Here is a 17163-nt window from a genome sequence, read left to right on the forward strand (position 1 = left end):
GATCAAACGCTAGGGTGCGGGTTCAGCCAACCAGGCACCCTGGGCATCGAGCAGTCGGTGTCCAGTGGGAGAGGCGCGGTCTTGAAAGTTCCACCCTGCCCCTCCCCTGAAGCCAAAAAGCCGCGCGTCCCTGGGTTCGCTCCGCGGCGGCAGTTAGGAAAAGTCGGTGCCATCAACAAACATGGCCGCCATGCTAGCGTCAGCCCCGCTCTCGAGGCCGCGCTGCCGCCTGGGAATCGCGGGCTCGGCGTCAGCCGGCGCGGGGCCACGTGACGCGTTAGGCCCCTGAGGCGGTAGGGCTTACGCAGGCGGAGCAGCTGCGGAGGCCTGAGTTGGGTGGGGGCTGCCGGGTGAGGTTTCCTGGCGGGTCCCGGCCTCGCGTGCACGTGGCCCCCTGCTTGCGCTCGCAGTTCTGGGCGCTGCCGGTGAGGAACCGGGGAAGGGGAGAGGGTACGGGGCGCCCCTTCTGAGGTTCGGAGGGGACTTAACTGGCTTGGCCCCTCGGGGCGGATGGTGGGCGCCGGGCCGCCGAGCCCCCTCCGCCCGCGCCGCAGACCCGGCGCTGGTCGCGGGGGATTTTGGAGCCACAGCCCACCCAGCGGGGCCAGCGGTGCAGGTGGACCCAAAAGGGCCGAATGCCCGCTTGGAAGGGCCCAGTGACCTCAGGCCCGCCCGCTCGGGCCGCTGCGGGCTGCTCCGTGGAGTTTATCTCCAGGTTTTTCTTTTGGAATGGGAGCTTCAGGCAAGTCGGTGGGCTCCTTCGGTCTTTAGAAATAGGCTGGGTTGACGTCACAGGCAGGAACAGGCAGTCTTGATTGCTTGGCGCGTGTACCATATGAAAAGCTTAGAGTGCTCAATTTAGGAAAGTCTCTTGTTTTGGATAATTTTTTTTTTGGGGGGGGGGGACAATTTTTTAACCAGCTAGTCTATGTGGATATTTTAACCATTTTATCGTGACATTCCGAGCCTTCTAAAATATCTTGACAGCCAAATAGTAAGGCTGCTTATAAGGAAATTTCTTATGTAGCAGGTTGCCAGCCCGCTGCATTTTATCCTAACCCGGGTTATATTGTGGATCCCAAGACTTTCAAGCTGAAAAAATGAAAGTGTAAAGAGTCTTGAAAACCAGCGTAGGTAAGAAGTTCGGAAGTACAGCTGTCATCCTTTCCTTAGCTCTCAGAAGAGGAAGTCACTCCAGACACCCAGAATCCCAGGTTCATAGTCTCGGGGCCTCCGTAATCTTAGCTGTCCGATTGAAATCTTACAGTCCTGAGTGAAAAACTGCTTGCGGTTGGTTTGTTTTGTTTTCATAGGAAAGGAATAATGCTGTCAGCATGTCTGCAAACTCCATGCTCTGTGAACGCATCGCCATAGCCAAGGAACTGATCAAGAGAGCAGAGTCACTTTCCAGATCAAGAAAAGGCGGCGTCGAAGGTGGGGCCAAGCTGTGCAGCAAGTTGAAGGCGGAATTAAAATTCTTACAGAAAGTAGAAGCTGGAAAAGTAGCTATTAAGGAGTCCCACTTGCAGAGCACTAACCTGACACACCTCAGAGCCATCGTGGAATCAGCAGAAAACCTGGAGGAAGTGGTCAGTGTTCTCCATGTCTTCGGTTACACAGACACCTTTGGAGAAAAGCAGACCCTTGTGGTGGATGTTGTTGCAAATGGTGGTCATACTTGGGTGAAAGCCATTGGCCGCAAGGCTGAAGCTCTGCATAATATTTGGCTGGGCAGGGGCCAGTATGGTGACAAAAGCATTATTGAGCAGGCTGAAGACTTCCTCCAGGCCAGTCACCAGCAGCCCGTGCAGTATAGCAACCCTCACATCATCTTTGCATTTTACAATAGTGTCTCCAGCCCCATGGCAGAGAAGCTGAAAGAAATGGGCATATCAGTGAGGGGGGACATAGTAGCAGTGAATTCTCTGTTAGATCACCGTGAAGAGCTCCAGCCCAGTGAGAGTGAATCAGATGATGAGGGCCCTGAACTTTTGCAGGTGACCCGGGTAGATCGAGAAAACATCCTAGCAAGTGTCGCGTTTCCTACAGAAATCAAGGTGGACGTGTGCAAAAGAGTCAACTTGGACATTACTACTTTAATCACCTACGTATCTGCCCTCAGCTATGGAGGCTGCCACTTTATCTTCAAAGAAAAAGTGCTCACGGAACAAGCAGAGCAGGAGAGGAAAGAGCAGGTTCTGCCACAGCTGGAGGCATTTATGAAAGACAAGGAGTTATTTGCTTGCGAATCTGCTGTCAAGGATTTTCAGTCTATTCTAGATACCTTAGGAGGACCTGGGGAGAGAGAGCGAGCTGCGATGCTGATTAAGCGAATTAATGTTGTCCCAGACCAGCCTTCTGAGCGTGCCTTGAAACTAGTGGCTAGTTCCAAAATTAACAGCCGCTCATTAACAATTTTTGGGACAGGAGACAACCTGAAAGCCATTACAATGACTGCCAATAGTGGTTTTGTCAGGGCTGCCAACAACCAGGGTGTTAAGTTTAGTGTATTTATCCATCAGCCCAGAGCACTTACTGAGAGCAAAGAGGCCCTAGCTACCCCCTTACCAAAGGACTGCACAACTGACAACGAACACTAATGATATCCTTTATTGTCATGGAAATAAGTTATTTATACCAAAGCCTGTGTCTCCCCATCTTAATTGGAAAAAAAAAAATCTATGGTGAAATTAATACTTAGAACTCTTATTAAATCAGTTGATGGTGTGTCTCATCTATAAAGTAAATAACCTAAAATAGAAAAAGCATAAGAGACAACCGTATTTATCAAACTGGCTACATTATAATTAGAAATACATCTCTGTAAGGCTTGCAGCTGTATCACAATACTTTGATTTGTTTGATTCAGTAGGGCTCCATCTCCCCAATGGTAATCGCATCTCTTGACTGTAGCTACATTGCATCTCGCATTAAATATCGAGCAACCTCTGAAGCTTGCTTTTCATTATATTGATTTAGCATTTGGTACGGGTTGAGCCTGGGAATTAATTGTTTACAGATAATTTTAGATTCCAAAATTATGGCCATTATTAACAACAAAAAAATACTGATTGCTATCTGATAGGTGCAGCCTGGTGGTTATGTAGGTTAACATAGAAGGAAACGAAGTCTGATCACAAGAGTCCCATGAATCTGAAATACCATTGTAAAAAGATAGACAACAGTCATACTACTGCACACCTAAGATGTGGAAGGTTAAATGTTAATTTGAATATATTGAAAAATAAATAATTCAGATTTTACTTATAAATAGCCCCCACATGGCCAGTATTTGGATTATGGATACTATTCTTGTGCAAGTGGCAAGGGATAGGCACATTATCCCATTAAGTCTCTTTCATGAAATAGCCCCAGGGAGATTCATGCCTGCTGCATGATATAGTTGTAATTAAAAAGAATTTTCATGTCCGTATTGTGCTAGGTGTTTTATTAATGTGCAGCGAAAAGAAATTAGCAAAGTAGATAATGTATTTACATTTAAAAAATTGGGACTTGAGTTTAAAGCTGAAGTATTAACTTGTGCTGAGTGTAGGAACCAGCGTTAAGAACTTGATTTTGTGATTCCACAGCCTGGCCTTTTCTACTGTGCCGACCCCTATTTTGTGAGTAAACTTATTTCCAGCCACAGTGTTAAGTAGGTGAAATGTGATTGGGGGGGGCCTGTGATAATGGAAATGAAATGCAAAATTAAGAGTATGGGATGTTTCTCTAGGAGAGATTTTATTACTAAACACATGTGCTAGGGGGAAATGGCTGTGATTGGGACTCCAATTTAGTGTGGAGAGGTAGATTTAACTCATTGCAACAGAAATTGTCTAGTGTTAGAAATTGCACTTAAGCCTTCTCAAGTACCTAGTAAAGTCCTAAAGTATTGATCCTTGGTACTGTTAAGTACCTAGCGTTATAACAGTTTTTGGTACAAAAGATGAATAATTGCTCTTTGCTCCAAGGAGTTCTTAGTCTGGACTGGAGGTGAACAATTGAAGTATAATTAATGTGCTGAATTTTTGAAAATAATGTTTAAAATACTGTGGAAACAATAAGGGAATAATTCTTGGTGTGGGGAGCAGAAGTCAGAGAGGAAGTAACCTCTGAGGGGTTTGGGTGTGAGATTTGACAAGAAGTATACAGGGCATGGATGGGAAAGGTACAGAAGTCTGACTATGAGGTTCTGTCCAGAGTCCAGGCATGTGGACACTATAAACCTGGAGGTGAAGCTAGAAAAGCAGGCAAAGTTCTCTGAAAGTTTGGCATTAGAGAGCCATTGGTGATTTTTAAGATCTGGTCAGGATCAAATCTCTTAGGAAAACAACAAAAACTTGTAGTGTGGAGGAATAATTGAAGGAAGGAAAGATAGGATTATAAAAATGATAGTGCAGTATGGTGGGATATAGTCACGGCTCCGTACTAGATGCATTCAAGGCGTGCAAGCTCAGTTGTGTCTGATTCATTGTGACGCCCGTGGCCTGTAGCCTGCCGGGCTCCTCCGTCCATGGGATTTTCCAGGCAAGAACACTGGAGTGGGTTGTCATTTCCTTCTCCAGGGGATCTTTCCAACCCAGGGCTCGAACCCTGCATTGCAGGTGGATTCTTTGCCACTGAGCCACTGGGGGAAGCCCATTCAAGGCAGTTGTCCTAATACTTATTCCTTTGTTGAATAAACATTTACCAAGTGCCTGCCATGTCAGACGGCATGCCACTGAAAAATAGAGCAATATAATTTTGGGTGTCAAACAGGAAATAGAACCAATACTAAAAAGTAAACCAAATTGAATCACTTTCAAGTGAGGGGCCGGCATGGAGAATAAATGTGGTCCATATAGTAAGAGAAGACAAGTAAAAAAACTCAAGGGACGCAATAAAACCAGAAAGCACAACGTAAGAGTTACAAGACCAAGAAGGATATAAAACATCTTTGGAGAATATTAATTATATGGAAATATATAATAGATATATACTATTTTAGTAAGCTTAGAAGTTAGCCATGCTCCCTATCAGGTTGAGATGTCATCTCATTAAATTCTAAATCAGCTCAGAAAACACATGTTTATTATTTTTCTAACACTATGTTGTGACTGATTCTGGAGGAGCCAAGAGAGTCTTTGGAATAAATTGATGAAAAGATACTTCAAAATATTAAAAAAATGATTTTCTTAGAGAATAGTTAAAATTGAAGAAGAACTAAAAAACCTACTTAACCCATAGTCATTGAGAAAATTGCTAAAATAGTTAATGACCTCCTCCAAATTTCCAGGTCCAGTTAACCTCCTTTAGGTAAGTTTTGCTTATGTTTACATGTAAAATAATCTTGCTCTGAAAAATAATATGAGCAAACTGACACATGACAGATGCTTGATAAATGTTTATTAAATGAATGAGTATCATGTCAGTTCTGCCCTAAGCAATTTGTGGTGATGAAAATGTTTTGGAATTAGATAAAGTTGGTGGTTACACAACATTATGAATGTAAGCCAGTTAGTTTTATGTTTTCTGAATTTCACATCAATTTTAAAAATAGTACCCTGTAAGTAGGGTAGAAATATTTCAAGTATGACGTGTTCCAGTTACTCCCCCTCCTTTGCCCCCAAATGAGAACTTTGGCTGTTCCTGTTTGAGGACAGGGCCCTTGTGACGGCCTGCAGCCCTGTGGCTATATCTTAATTCAGGTAATTGCAGGCCAGTTGCCTCAAATCATTGTGTGTGTGTGTGTTCAGTTGTGTCCAGCTCTTTGTGATGCCATGGACTGTAGTCCGCCAGGCTTCTCTGTCCATGGAATTCTCCAGGCAAGAATACTGGAGTAGGTTGCCGTGCTCTCCTCCAGGGGATCTTCCCGACCCAGGGATTGAACCCCAGTCTCTTATGTCTCCTGCATTGGCAGGCTGGTTCTTTACTGCTAGTGCCACCTGGGAAGCCCCCAGTTACACTACCAGCCAATTGAGTCATTTGTACACTTGATTTGCTTTGAATTACTTTACACTTTTTGACTGTTTTTCTTAGTACGTTTCTCCATCTTTTTATTGACTTACATGTACTTTTTGTATAGTATGGACATGAGTCTTTTATCTACCATACATTGCTAAATCTTCTAGTTTGCCTTTGTGTGTGTGTGTGTGTGTGTGTGTGTGTGACTGGGAAAGTGCTGTTATGTTTATGAAACCCTATTTCCTTTCTCTCCTGAGCACACAGTGGAAACACATCTCTCAACCTCCTCTGAAATTAGTTGCGGCCATGGAATATGAGTGGGGCATATGCACCACTTCTAGGCTTGGCTCTAGAACTTCCCTGATCCTTTGTACTCTTCTTCTCATTTATAATCAGATACTAAAGATTCTGTGGTGGATTCTGATCCTGGGAGCATTTCTGCTGTGTGGAATTGAATCACGCTCCCATTTTTTCTTCATTGATGAACTCCATGCAGGTTTTAGGGGCATTATCTTATTATATCATTGTATTTTGAAAGGACTTTGGATGTGACCTATTCTTTTCAGTCTCTTTCCATAGTTTTGGCTGACTCTTTGGATCTTCCTAAGAAGAAAGCAGTACAGACATTCATATGAAAGATTTTCCAATTTAGACATTAGGATTATCCCAGGAGACAAACACTTTTAATCTGAAAGATTTCATTCCAGGAAATAATTTTTTTTTTGCTCCTCCACCTCTCAGATACGTCATCAGAAGGGTTTAAGGAGTCATGCAAAATGAATAGAATTCTAAACTAAAATTAATTTCAAATGGAGCACTGTATTTTATTTCTTCGATGACAACTATATCTGCCAGTAAGGTATATAGCAAACACAATGCACACCTATAGCACAGATCCAGCATTGCACACATGTATGTGTACATTTGGCATGGTTCTCTTCCTTTAAATACGCGAACCCCCTAACTGTTTGTAAGTAACTTTTTTCAAAACTATATTCACTAAGGAAAATCAGTTCAGTTCAGTCGCTCAGTCATGTCTGACTCTTTGCGACCCCATGGACCGCAGCACGCCAGGCCTCCCTGTCTATCACCAACTCCCGGAGTCCACCCAAACCCATGTCCATTGTGTCGGTGATGCCATCCAACCATCTCATCCTCTGTCGTCCCCTCTTCTCCTGCCCTCAATCCCTCCCAGCATCAGGGTGTTTTCCAATGAGTCACCTCTTCGCATCAGGTGGCCAAAGTATTGGAGTTTCAGCTTCAACATCAGTCTTTCCAAAGAACAACCAGGTCTGATTTCCTTTAGGATGAGGATGGACTGGTTGGATCTCCTTGCAGTCCAAGGGACTCTTAAGAGTCTTCTCCAACACCACAGTTCAAAAGCATCAGTTCTTCTGCGCTCAGCTTTCTTTATAGTCCAACTCTCACATCCATACATGACCACCGGAAAAACCATAGCCTTGACTAGATGGACCTTTGTTGGCAAAGTAATGTCTCTGCTTTTTAATATGCTATCTAGGTTGGTCATAACTTTCCTTCCAAGGAGTAAGTGTCTTTTAATTTCCTGGCTGAAATCACCATCTGCAGTGATTTTGGAGCTCAGAAAAATAAAGTCAGCCACTGTTTCCACTGTTTCCCCATCTATTTGCCATGAAGTGATGGGACGGAATACCATAATCTTTGTTTTCTGAATGTTGAGCTTTAAGGCGACTTTTAAAATTCAGGCTTGGTAATTACCAGCTCTGGCCACTGGGAGGCAGCACACAGTAATGGTCAGCTCTTGCTTGGGAAGCAGAGCTGGTTGGATACATTTTGCCATTCTGTGTGAGCCCTGGGCAAGTGACTTAACCTCACCAAGCTTTAGTTTCCTTATCTGTAAAATAAGGATATGAAATAAGACACTCTATGGATAACATTTAAAACAGTATCTGACACAAAATAAGGCTTAGTAACCATCAGGCCTTGCTAGTTGTCATACTTTCAGTTTTTTGACATGATTGCTTTGGATTTTCATGCTGATTATTTCTTTTGGGAATAAATTATACATTTATATGGAGAAGGCAATGGCACCCCACTCCAGTACTCTTGCCTGGAAAATACCATGGGTGGAGGAGCCTGGTAGGCTGCGGTCCATGGGGTCGCGAAGAGTCAGACACAACTGAGCGACTTCACTTTCACTTTTCACTTTCATGCATTGGAGAAGGAAATGGCAACCCACTCCAGTGTTCTTGCCTGGAGAATCCCAGGGACAGGGGAGCCTGGTGGGCTGCCGTCTATGGGGTCACACAGAATCGGACATGACTGAAATGACTCAGCAGCAATTTTTTGACATATGATTGCTTTGGATTTTCATGCTGATTATTTCTTTTGGGAATAAATTATACATTTATATAGACTTCATATGCTATATACACGTGTGCTTGCATGCACACGCAGACTTATGGATCCTTTTATTTTGGATCACTTGACCCTTTATTATTTTGTGTTTCAACTGTGTTTCATTTTGAGAATTCCAATTCCTTCTGATTTTTATTTGAATCCTAAAATAATTATTTGCCTTTCCTTAACTCCTGGTCATAATTCTGGCAATAATTCAGAGATGGCAAGTAGAGAACCTTGAGAATAGCGCTGCATGACCACACAGGTTCCCTAACGGTGGGTATTGTTAGGGATCCTAACAATTTTAATAAGGATTATTTTCTGTGTCTGTGGGGGAGAGCACACAGGTTTGGAACACCTGTCCTGTGTGTCTTTATGGGGTAGAGTGTGGAGTAGGGGGGAGGTTGAGATTTTTGTGGGAAGATAAATTGTATAGGGGTGGGGTGTCAATGCTAATGGCAAATAATTCAAAAACTCAAAGCGGCGTTTATTCCTAAAGATTTATTTCAGTTCTGATTCTAGGTAAAGTTCTTGCCTTTGTTTACCCTTTTTCCTTTTCACTTTATAAACATCTTAAATCCTTTTTTGATTCAAGGTGGTGATACACGCTCATAGTAAATAAGTAAAATAAGCTCATAGTAAATATTCTGTGATTTTAATAACCATCAATTTATTATCTAAAGACATCTACAATGAAAAGGAGTGAAACAAACAAGGTCACCAGCAGAGCATTTTTGGATGTGATGTGTGGTTCTGTGTTCTGCACTTTACCATGGATAACGTGGAAGAAATGAAAATATTTGGCAATAGGCAGAGTTAGGGGTGGGGGAGCTATCTCCCAGTATTTATATTCTTTGTGTTGTTTTCAGACTTGATGTCTCTGTCATCAGTTCTCATTTGCTCCATTATTAATGCCAACATCTGCTGAGATTCTAGCCCTCTTGGCATTTCTTCTTTTGAAGATTCTTGTGGTCTTGGTCTATGAAAAAAGACAAATGGGCACAATGTGAGTTGAGAACAGAAAGTAAATTTATTTCTGCTTCCTAAAGGGTGTATGTGCATTCTCTGCTGTGCCCTTTCTCTTTGTGTTTTGCACAATGTGTATTGGATGTAGGGAATATATATTCTTTCTGCAAGATTTCTAGAATATAGAACATCAGTTCAAAAGAAAAAAAAAATGTGATGGTAGAACAAGGTTACAATCCTAACAAAAATTCTGCAGGAAGAACATTAAATGGGAGATGCTATAATAATAGGTCCTACTCATTTCTGTATTTCTGAGAGCTGAATGAGGTGATGGCTTGACTACAGTGGAGTGGTTGTTTTATTTCCGTATTTATCAATGGTGGTAGGGTGGGAGCCAAGCAGAGTGGTGGATTGTGAAAGGTACATGAATGAAGAGGGAAAACTGACCAAAAAAATAGGCCAATTGAAACAAAATGGAATGCCAACCAGAGTCCCCATGTAAAAGTCAGGGAACAGAGTGCTTATAGGGAATGGAATTCCCAGTGGGGCTGTTGATGGTTCCACTGGACTCTGAGCATCAACCATCCAAGTCGGTAACGTGGCTAACTTCTGGTTCCTGGCTTGGTTCTTTTTTTTTTTTTCATTGCTAGTTTCTTTTTATTTTTTTTTAAATATAAATTTATTTATTTTAATCCTGTCTTGGTTCTTGACTGGTCTCCTGAGAGCGAGGGCAAATGGTCCCTCCATGGTTGCTTCATGTTTATCTGGCTTTGTAACCACAGTATAATCATCTGTTGAGCATTAGCTAGATGGAATAGTTATTCTTTCTGTAAGTACTGGACTTAACGTTCTCAGGTGGCAAAGCTTGAGATAACTCTGAAAAATAACAATGATGATGATGACAACAACAAATGAAACTTGGGTCTCTATTATTTTCTTCATTCAGCTGAGTTTATCCTATTCCTAAATCAAGGCCATTACATAGGAAACAAGGAGAAAGACAAGATATTTTAGAAAGAATTTGCTTGCACCTAAAAAAAATCACACCTGACATAGAAAAAATGTTTAACATTGGTAATTATTAGAGTAATGCAAATCAAAACTACAGTGAGGTATCATGTCACATGGACCAGAATGGCCACCGCCCAAATGTCTACAAATAATAAATGCTGGAGATGATGTGAAGAAAAGGGAACCCTCCTACACTATTGGTAGGCATATAAAATTGGTACAGCTGCTATGGAAAACGGTATGGGGTTCCTTAAGAAGCTAAACATAGAGTTACCATATGATTCAGCAATCTCACTCCTGGGTACATATCCAGAAAAGATGAAGGAAGTTACCTAGGTGTCCAGCAACAGATGAATCGGTAAAGAAGATGTGGTACATGTATATACCATGTATAAACGTAAATACACATTCATATAATATGTAATATTTATATAGCATGTAGATATAAATATGTAAATATATGCAAACATAAGTATATGCACATATATGTAAATACATATAAAACACATTGTATACATGTGTGTGTGTATGTATGTATGTATATGTATGTATATACGTACGTATGTATATACAATGGAGTACTTCTCAGCCAGGAAAAATATTGAAATATTGCTATTTGCCGCAACATGGATGGACCTAGGGATTATCACACTAAGTGAGGTATGTCAGACAGAGAAAGACAAATAGTATATCACTTTTATGTAGAATCTAAAACAAAATACAAATGAGTTTATATCTTTTACAAAACAGATTCACAGACAGAGGAAAGCTGATGTTTACCAAGGTGGAAAGGGATAAATTAGGATTGTGGGATTAACACATATGCACTACTGTATATATAATAGATAAACAACAAGGATTTATTGTGTAGCACAGTGAACTATGTTCAATATCTTATAGTAACTTATAATGGAAAAGAATCTGAAATAATATGCAACTGAATCACTTTGCTCTACACCTAAAACACAAGTGCCATAAGTCATTGTTTTCTTATAAAAATTCTTTAGATGCTATGAAGATCTGGAACTTATACTTCAATAATAAAAAAAAAATCATGCATGTATCACATTGAACAAATTTTCTTGTCAGTAAACAAAAGATATCAGAAAATACAAAAGAAAAAGATTTCAACTTCAAGACAGACATAACAAAATATACTCTAAAACGTCTGGCTACCAGAAGTCAACTAGAGTATAAAAGCACTGTTTTGCTAAGGACTTGAACATAAATTCATTTGCTCCGAAAATGTCAACTTCTCCAAAGTGTTTACAGTGACTAGGAAATAAAAATTTTAAATTCAAATTGGAAAGCAACTCAATTCAGGTGCTGAGCTAGAAATAATAGACACCAAATGCAGGCTGGAGGGATTGCTGTCATGAATTATGCTGCTCCAGCAGCTGATAATTAATATTGTGTCTCATTCATAATGCCTGTGACTTCAGCCAGCTGCCAGCTAAAACCTGGCACTTGCCATCTGCCTCTACAAGGACTAAGTCACAAACCGCTGTAGCTGTTGACCTTCAATACCCCCTGAAAGGAGCTCAGGGTGGAGATCAAGAATGAGGCCCTCTGTGCTCTGGGAAAAGCTAGCAGAACTGGCCTTTAGATTTTTTTGGGGGGGGTGAATTTCTAAAAAAAATTTTATTGGAGTATAGTTGACTTACAATAGTGTGTTACTTTCTGCTGTACAGCAAAGTGAATCAGTTGTACATATATCCACTCTTTTTTAGATTCTTTTCCCAGATACATCATTACAGAGCAGGAGAGGATTTTATGAGCCTGATTCTTGTATCTCCTATGTGTTTATTGTTGTTGTTCAGTTGCTCAGTTGTGTCCGACTCTTTGTGACCCTATGGACTGCAGAACACCAGGCTTCCCTGTCCATCACCAACTCCCAGAGCCTACTCAAACTCATGTCCATTGCGTCAGTGATGCCATCCAACCATCTCATCCTCTGTTCGTCCACTTCTCCTCCCACCTTCAATCCTTCCCTTTTCAAATGAGTTGGTTCTTCACATCAGGTGGCCAAACTTTCAGCTTCAACATCAGTCCTTCCAATGAATATTCAGGACTAATTTCCTTTAGGGTTGACTGGTTTGATCTCCTTGCAGTCCAAGGGACTCTCAAGAGTCTTCACCAACACTGCAGTTCAAAAGCATCAATTCTTCGGTGCTCAGCCTTCTTTATGGTCCAGCTCTCACATTCATACATGACTATTGGAAAAACCACAGCTTTGACTATATAGACCTCCTTATGTCTAGAAAAGCACTAAAATCATTAAAAGTGACATCTGCACCTTGTGCCTAGTGTCCATAAGATGTTACAGAAAAACCCAAATTAAGTTTTTGGCCAACCCAATACAGTTTCAAGGCCACCTGGGGTTGGGACCCTTGCCGGTGCTCAGAGCATTTCTTGACTGCAGTGATTGGGCTCCTAGGGCAGCAGGCTCATCCTGCTCTGAGCTCTGCCCACTGTACCCTTCCTGGGTCCTTGTTGGACCCAGTCACCTCTGTCACCCAAGTGGCCCAGTGACTCAGGCTCAGAGGCACACTGGGCTTTAAGACACATAGCCCAGTGGGCATAAATGGAAGCTTTACAGACATAGGTAAAATGAGATCTTCTTAGTCTCACCCTCAAGGATATTCTCTATCATCCATTTGATTTTTCATCCCTCTAATATTTGTCTCAGATGCTACACGATCATGACAAAAGAGGGAAACTCTTTGGACATTATTTAGGAATTTCCTTCTCTCTCTGCACGTCCCCTCCCCCCCCCATTAATTAAAATACAGATGAACTGAGCATTAATCATTTCAACTCCAAAAACGTATTTGGGCATCCTAGCCCAAAGGACCAGTTTCTTCACAGGAAAAAAATACTGGTTTGCTTTCTATGGAAATGTACCTTTTCCTTATTTTTTGCCTTGCCAGAGATCTTTTACTTTATAGCTTGGCATCATTTCATGATGCCAAGCAGACTGTGTGTATCTGCCTTTTATCTCTATGAGAAGAAGGCTGAGACAAGGATAAAGCAAGAAACTGTCTAAAACGGACCCCATCACCACCTTTAGAACCAGTGGACACCCATTTCTGAAAATTTTATAAGTTCTCTTTCCTTGAAATTTTAGAATCCCATGAAAGATTCAGAAATATTGTGGGCCAGGCTCAAAGTAGCCATCTGTTTTCTATAAAATTTGTCATATTAATAAGTAAGCATTTGTGTGAGCATTAATTATTTTTCATTTAACTAGACAAGAAGAAAAATCCCAGACTGCTTTGTCACAGGCATTGAGAAAAATCCATAAGAGTTCACTTAGAATGAATTCAGAATCATTGTCTACCAAAGCCATTTTGGGTTTCCTTGCTGAAGTTTTGTTATCTGTTTGACCCAGTCATTCTATCCTTAGCCTGTGAGATTATTACTTGATCTTGCTGATTCTGACAGAGAAAACCCCTCCTTAGGAAGATTATTCAAGACATCTTTAAATAAACAAAAGGGAAGTCAAAAGGGCAGAGAGACAGGCACTGTGGAAGGGCTCACCAATTAGCCATCTGGGTTAGATATTCAGGAAACATGAGGGAGGCAATTTGGTCTATGAGCAATTTACGTTTCCTTTGAAAGATAATTGTTGATGTGCTTGCCCCTAATTTGCACAGGATCCCTCTAAAGGGTCTCTGTTGTTGGGGGATTCGTCTTGCTCTGTAGACAAAACAGCAACCTTTTAACGCTTTGCTCAGCGATGTCCCTGCAATGACTGGCCCTATGTGTGCTGTATGGAAAGGTTTCACATTTCTCTCTGCTGAAATCCCATCCTGCACCTGGAAAAATACACACCCCGTACGTCCTGGATTCCCCACCAGCTGCTTTCCTATCACAGTATTTTAGTAGATCATCTGGCGAACCAGGCACAGCAGCTGTGGAGCTTCACCCGCACCTGAACTGCAGGCTCTCATCACGTTCCACGGTCCCTCTGAATCACTGAGAGGAAACAGGAGCTGGGCTGGACGATCTGGGTAGGCCTTTGTATTTTTAAGCTCATTTTATTGAAGTATAGTTAACTTACAATGTTAATTTCTGCTGTACAGCAAAGTGATTCAGTTATACACACACACATATATATGTATACACATTCTTTTTCATGTTCTTTTCCATTATGGTTTATCCCAGGACATTGACTATCGTTCCCTGTGCTATACAGTAGGGGCTTGTTGTTTATCCATTTTCTGTATAATAGTTTATGCCTAAGCTGGCCTCTTTAAGGGGCTTCCTGGGAGGCTCAGTAGTAAAGAATCGGCTTGCCAATCCAGGAGATGTGGGTTTGATTCCTGGGTTGGGAAGATCCCTGGAGGAGGAAATAACAACCCGCTGACATCAGTTTGGGTGAACTCCGGGAGTTGGTGATGGACAGGGAAGCCTGGCGTGCTGCGGTTCACAGGGTTGCAAAGAGTCAGACACGATTGAGCGACTGAACTGAACTTAGTATTCGTGCCTGGAAAATTACATGGACAGATGGGCTATAGTCCATGGGGTCACAAAGAGTTGGACATGACTGAGCAACTGGGCAGTCCTCTTTAAGACCTTGACCAGGGGGTCTCACCGGCCACTGCTCTGTCCTAGCTGTCCCCAAACCAAAGGCCTGCCCTAGCACGTCGCTGGTCTTCGTAGGGACTGCTTTGTGAAAGTCTGTCACTTTATTCCTTCAACTGCCCATGACTTTGGGAAAAGAGGCCAACAAATGTTCCTTCAAGGAGTTTCCCTTTCTCCAGTCTCTCCTTTGGCATCCATCAAAGGCCCTCCTATCTCAGGATATAGTTATCCTCTGTGGCTCTTGTTTCTATGCTTTGAAACATTTTCGCGAAGCTTGTTGAGAGGATTGTCTGCTCCCGGGGCCTCTGCCTTCTCCCCAAGAACGGTGCACCTCTCAGGGAGAGGGACAGAGAAGCTGCAGCCACATCAGAGGCCAGTGTTTCAGACGGTTCCACGCAACAGGGCCTCACGGCAGTGCGCTGAGGTGTCCCGTTAGGTGGACTCAGGTTTCAGGTGAGGACTCTGGGACTCTGGATGGGCAAATGACAAGCCTTCAGGGACAGGCTCCTTGGTCCCATGGCTGGACTAGGACCAGCTCTCCTAATTCATTCCTGCCCACTCTCATTTTCACTATCTGCTGTGAGCACAGCTCTGCTTCATATAGGTTTAACCAGGTAGGATGGGAGCCCTTGTGATTTTGAGTTAGAATCACATATGCTTCAGAAATGATGAAAATGTACATGTGTCTTTAAATCAGGAAATTCACCAAGAATGTAAGACTTCACCAAGCAACACTTCCTGTCACTCGAGAGATCTATCTAGATAAGGGTTTATTTTTCTAAGAATTAGCCAGATTTTTTTCCTACTTACAGATAATGCCTGGAAAGAGATCTTTTTTTTAGTCTCAATTATAGGTTTCTACTACTCTGACAGTTTCTAAATTTGTCATATTTAAAAACATTATAATAGTAATAGATAACTCTGGTTTTAGAAATCAAATTTGGAAAATTTTGTTCTCAAAGTACCCTTGTTCTATTTGTTTCAGCCAGGATTTCATCATCAGCAGGCATTCATATATTAAAATATTTATGTTTATTTTTCCAATTATAAAAGTAGTGTGTGTATTAATAAGAACTTTGGAAACCATAGAAAGTAGAACAGACTTAAAAATACTCCATAATTCTACTCCCATAATTTACATTTTAGTACCTTTTTTGGATGATGTTTAATATTATATATAAAATATACTGTGTGTAATAGACATAAATTATTGTATGTAAATGTCATATACATGAAGATCACTGTGTTTTATGTATATATGTATGGTAATTTGAACATTTGTAATTGAACTATTTAGTAATAGTTCTTACTATTTGTTAAGAACTATTACTAAATAGTAAAATTATCCAAATGTTATTATAAAAATATGGATAGCAAAGAGAGTTGGTTTTTTAAAAAATTAAAATAATTTTTTGGACCTGCTGCATAGGGGATCTTAGTTCCTAGAGGAGGGATCCAACCAGCAAGCCCTGCTTTGGAAATTTGGACTCTTAACCACTGAACCAGCAGGGAAGTCCTGAGAGTTGGTTTTTAAAAACAGGAATATGGTTAAAATGGTGGAGCCTGTCTTAAAATGCAAGTACAGACACTTATGGACTCAAATAGCTGTACATAATACATGAATGGAAGTATAAAAATATGCATACCAAAAGTCAAGGTGGAATATGCTGCTAAGTCGCTTCAGTCGTGTCCGACTCTGTGCGACCCCATAGACGGCAGCCCACCAGGCTCCCCCGTCCCTGGGATTCTCCAGGCAAGAACACTGGAGTGGGTTGCCATTTCCTTCTCCAATGCATGAAAGTGAAAAGTGAAAGTGAAGTCGCTCAGTCGTGTCCAACTCTGTGCAACCCCCTGGACTGCAGCCTATCAGGCTCCTCCATCCATGGGATTTTCCAGGCAAGAGTACTGGAGTGGGGTGCCATTGCCTTCTCCAGGTGGAATATAAGTAGTACCTATTCACAAAGCACTTTGTTCCAAAAGGTCGTTTGCAGAATGTGCCAGAAGATTGGCATTGAGAGCTGGAGGCTACCTCCCCTGGCAGAGGGGGCAGGCAACTGGTGGGCAAACACTGGTGGGGAGTTGGGCCTGAGCGAGGCTCCAGAGGTGTAAGTGAGGGGCAGGCAGATTGGGCTGCAGAGATTGGGGACCAAGGGAATTTCCTCTGGGGGTGCATCTCTCATCCCCATTTGCCTTCCTCCTGCTCCTCTCTTCCTCTGGCTGCTATTCGGTGCAGCCCTGGGAGCTGGAGAACAGGAAAGGGGGGAGCTTCCCTCTGTC

General features: G+C 42.0%; 1 protein-coding gene across 1 annotated transcript; it reads left to right on the forward strand.

Annotated features, from left to right (window-relative positions):
• The first annotated feature begins 279 nt into the window (after positions 1–279).
• Positions 280–2953, forward strand: C4H7orf25 (chromosome 4 C7orf25 homolog). Its single transcript, XM_027968749.2, has 2 exons — positions 280–425; positions 1314–2953. Exon 2 carries the CDS (start codon positions 1335–1337, stop codon positions 2598–2600), a length of 1266 nt encoding a protein of 421 aa, XP_027824550.1. The 5' UTR covers positions 280–425; positions 1314–1334; the 3' UTR covers positions 2601–2953.
• The last annotated feature ends 14210 nt before the right edge of the window (positions 2954–17163 follow it).

The sequence above is a fragment of the Ovis aries genome, chromosome 4 (assembly GCF_016772045.2).
Source record: "Ovis aries strain OAR_USU_Benz2616 breed Rambouillet chromosome 4, ARS-UI_Ramb_v3.0, whole genome shotgun sequence".
Lineage (NCBI taxonomy): Eukaryota > Metazoa > Chordata > Mammalia > Artiodactyla > Bovidae > Ovis > Ovis aries.

Coding starts and splice junctions, on each gene's coding strand:
- C4H7orf25 (XM_027968749.2), top strand. CDS start 1,335: ATGTCTGCAAACTCCATGCTCTGTGAACGCATCGCCATAGCCAAGGAA.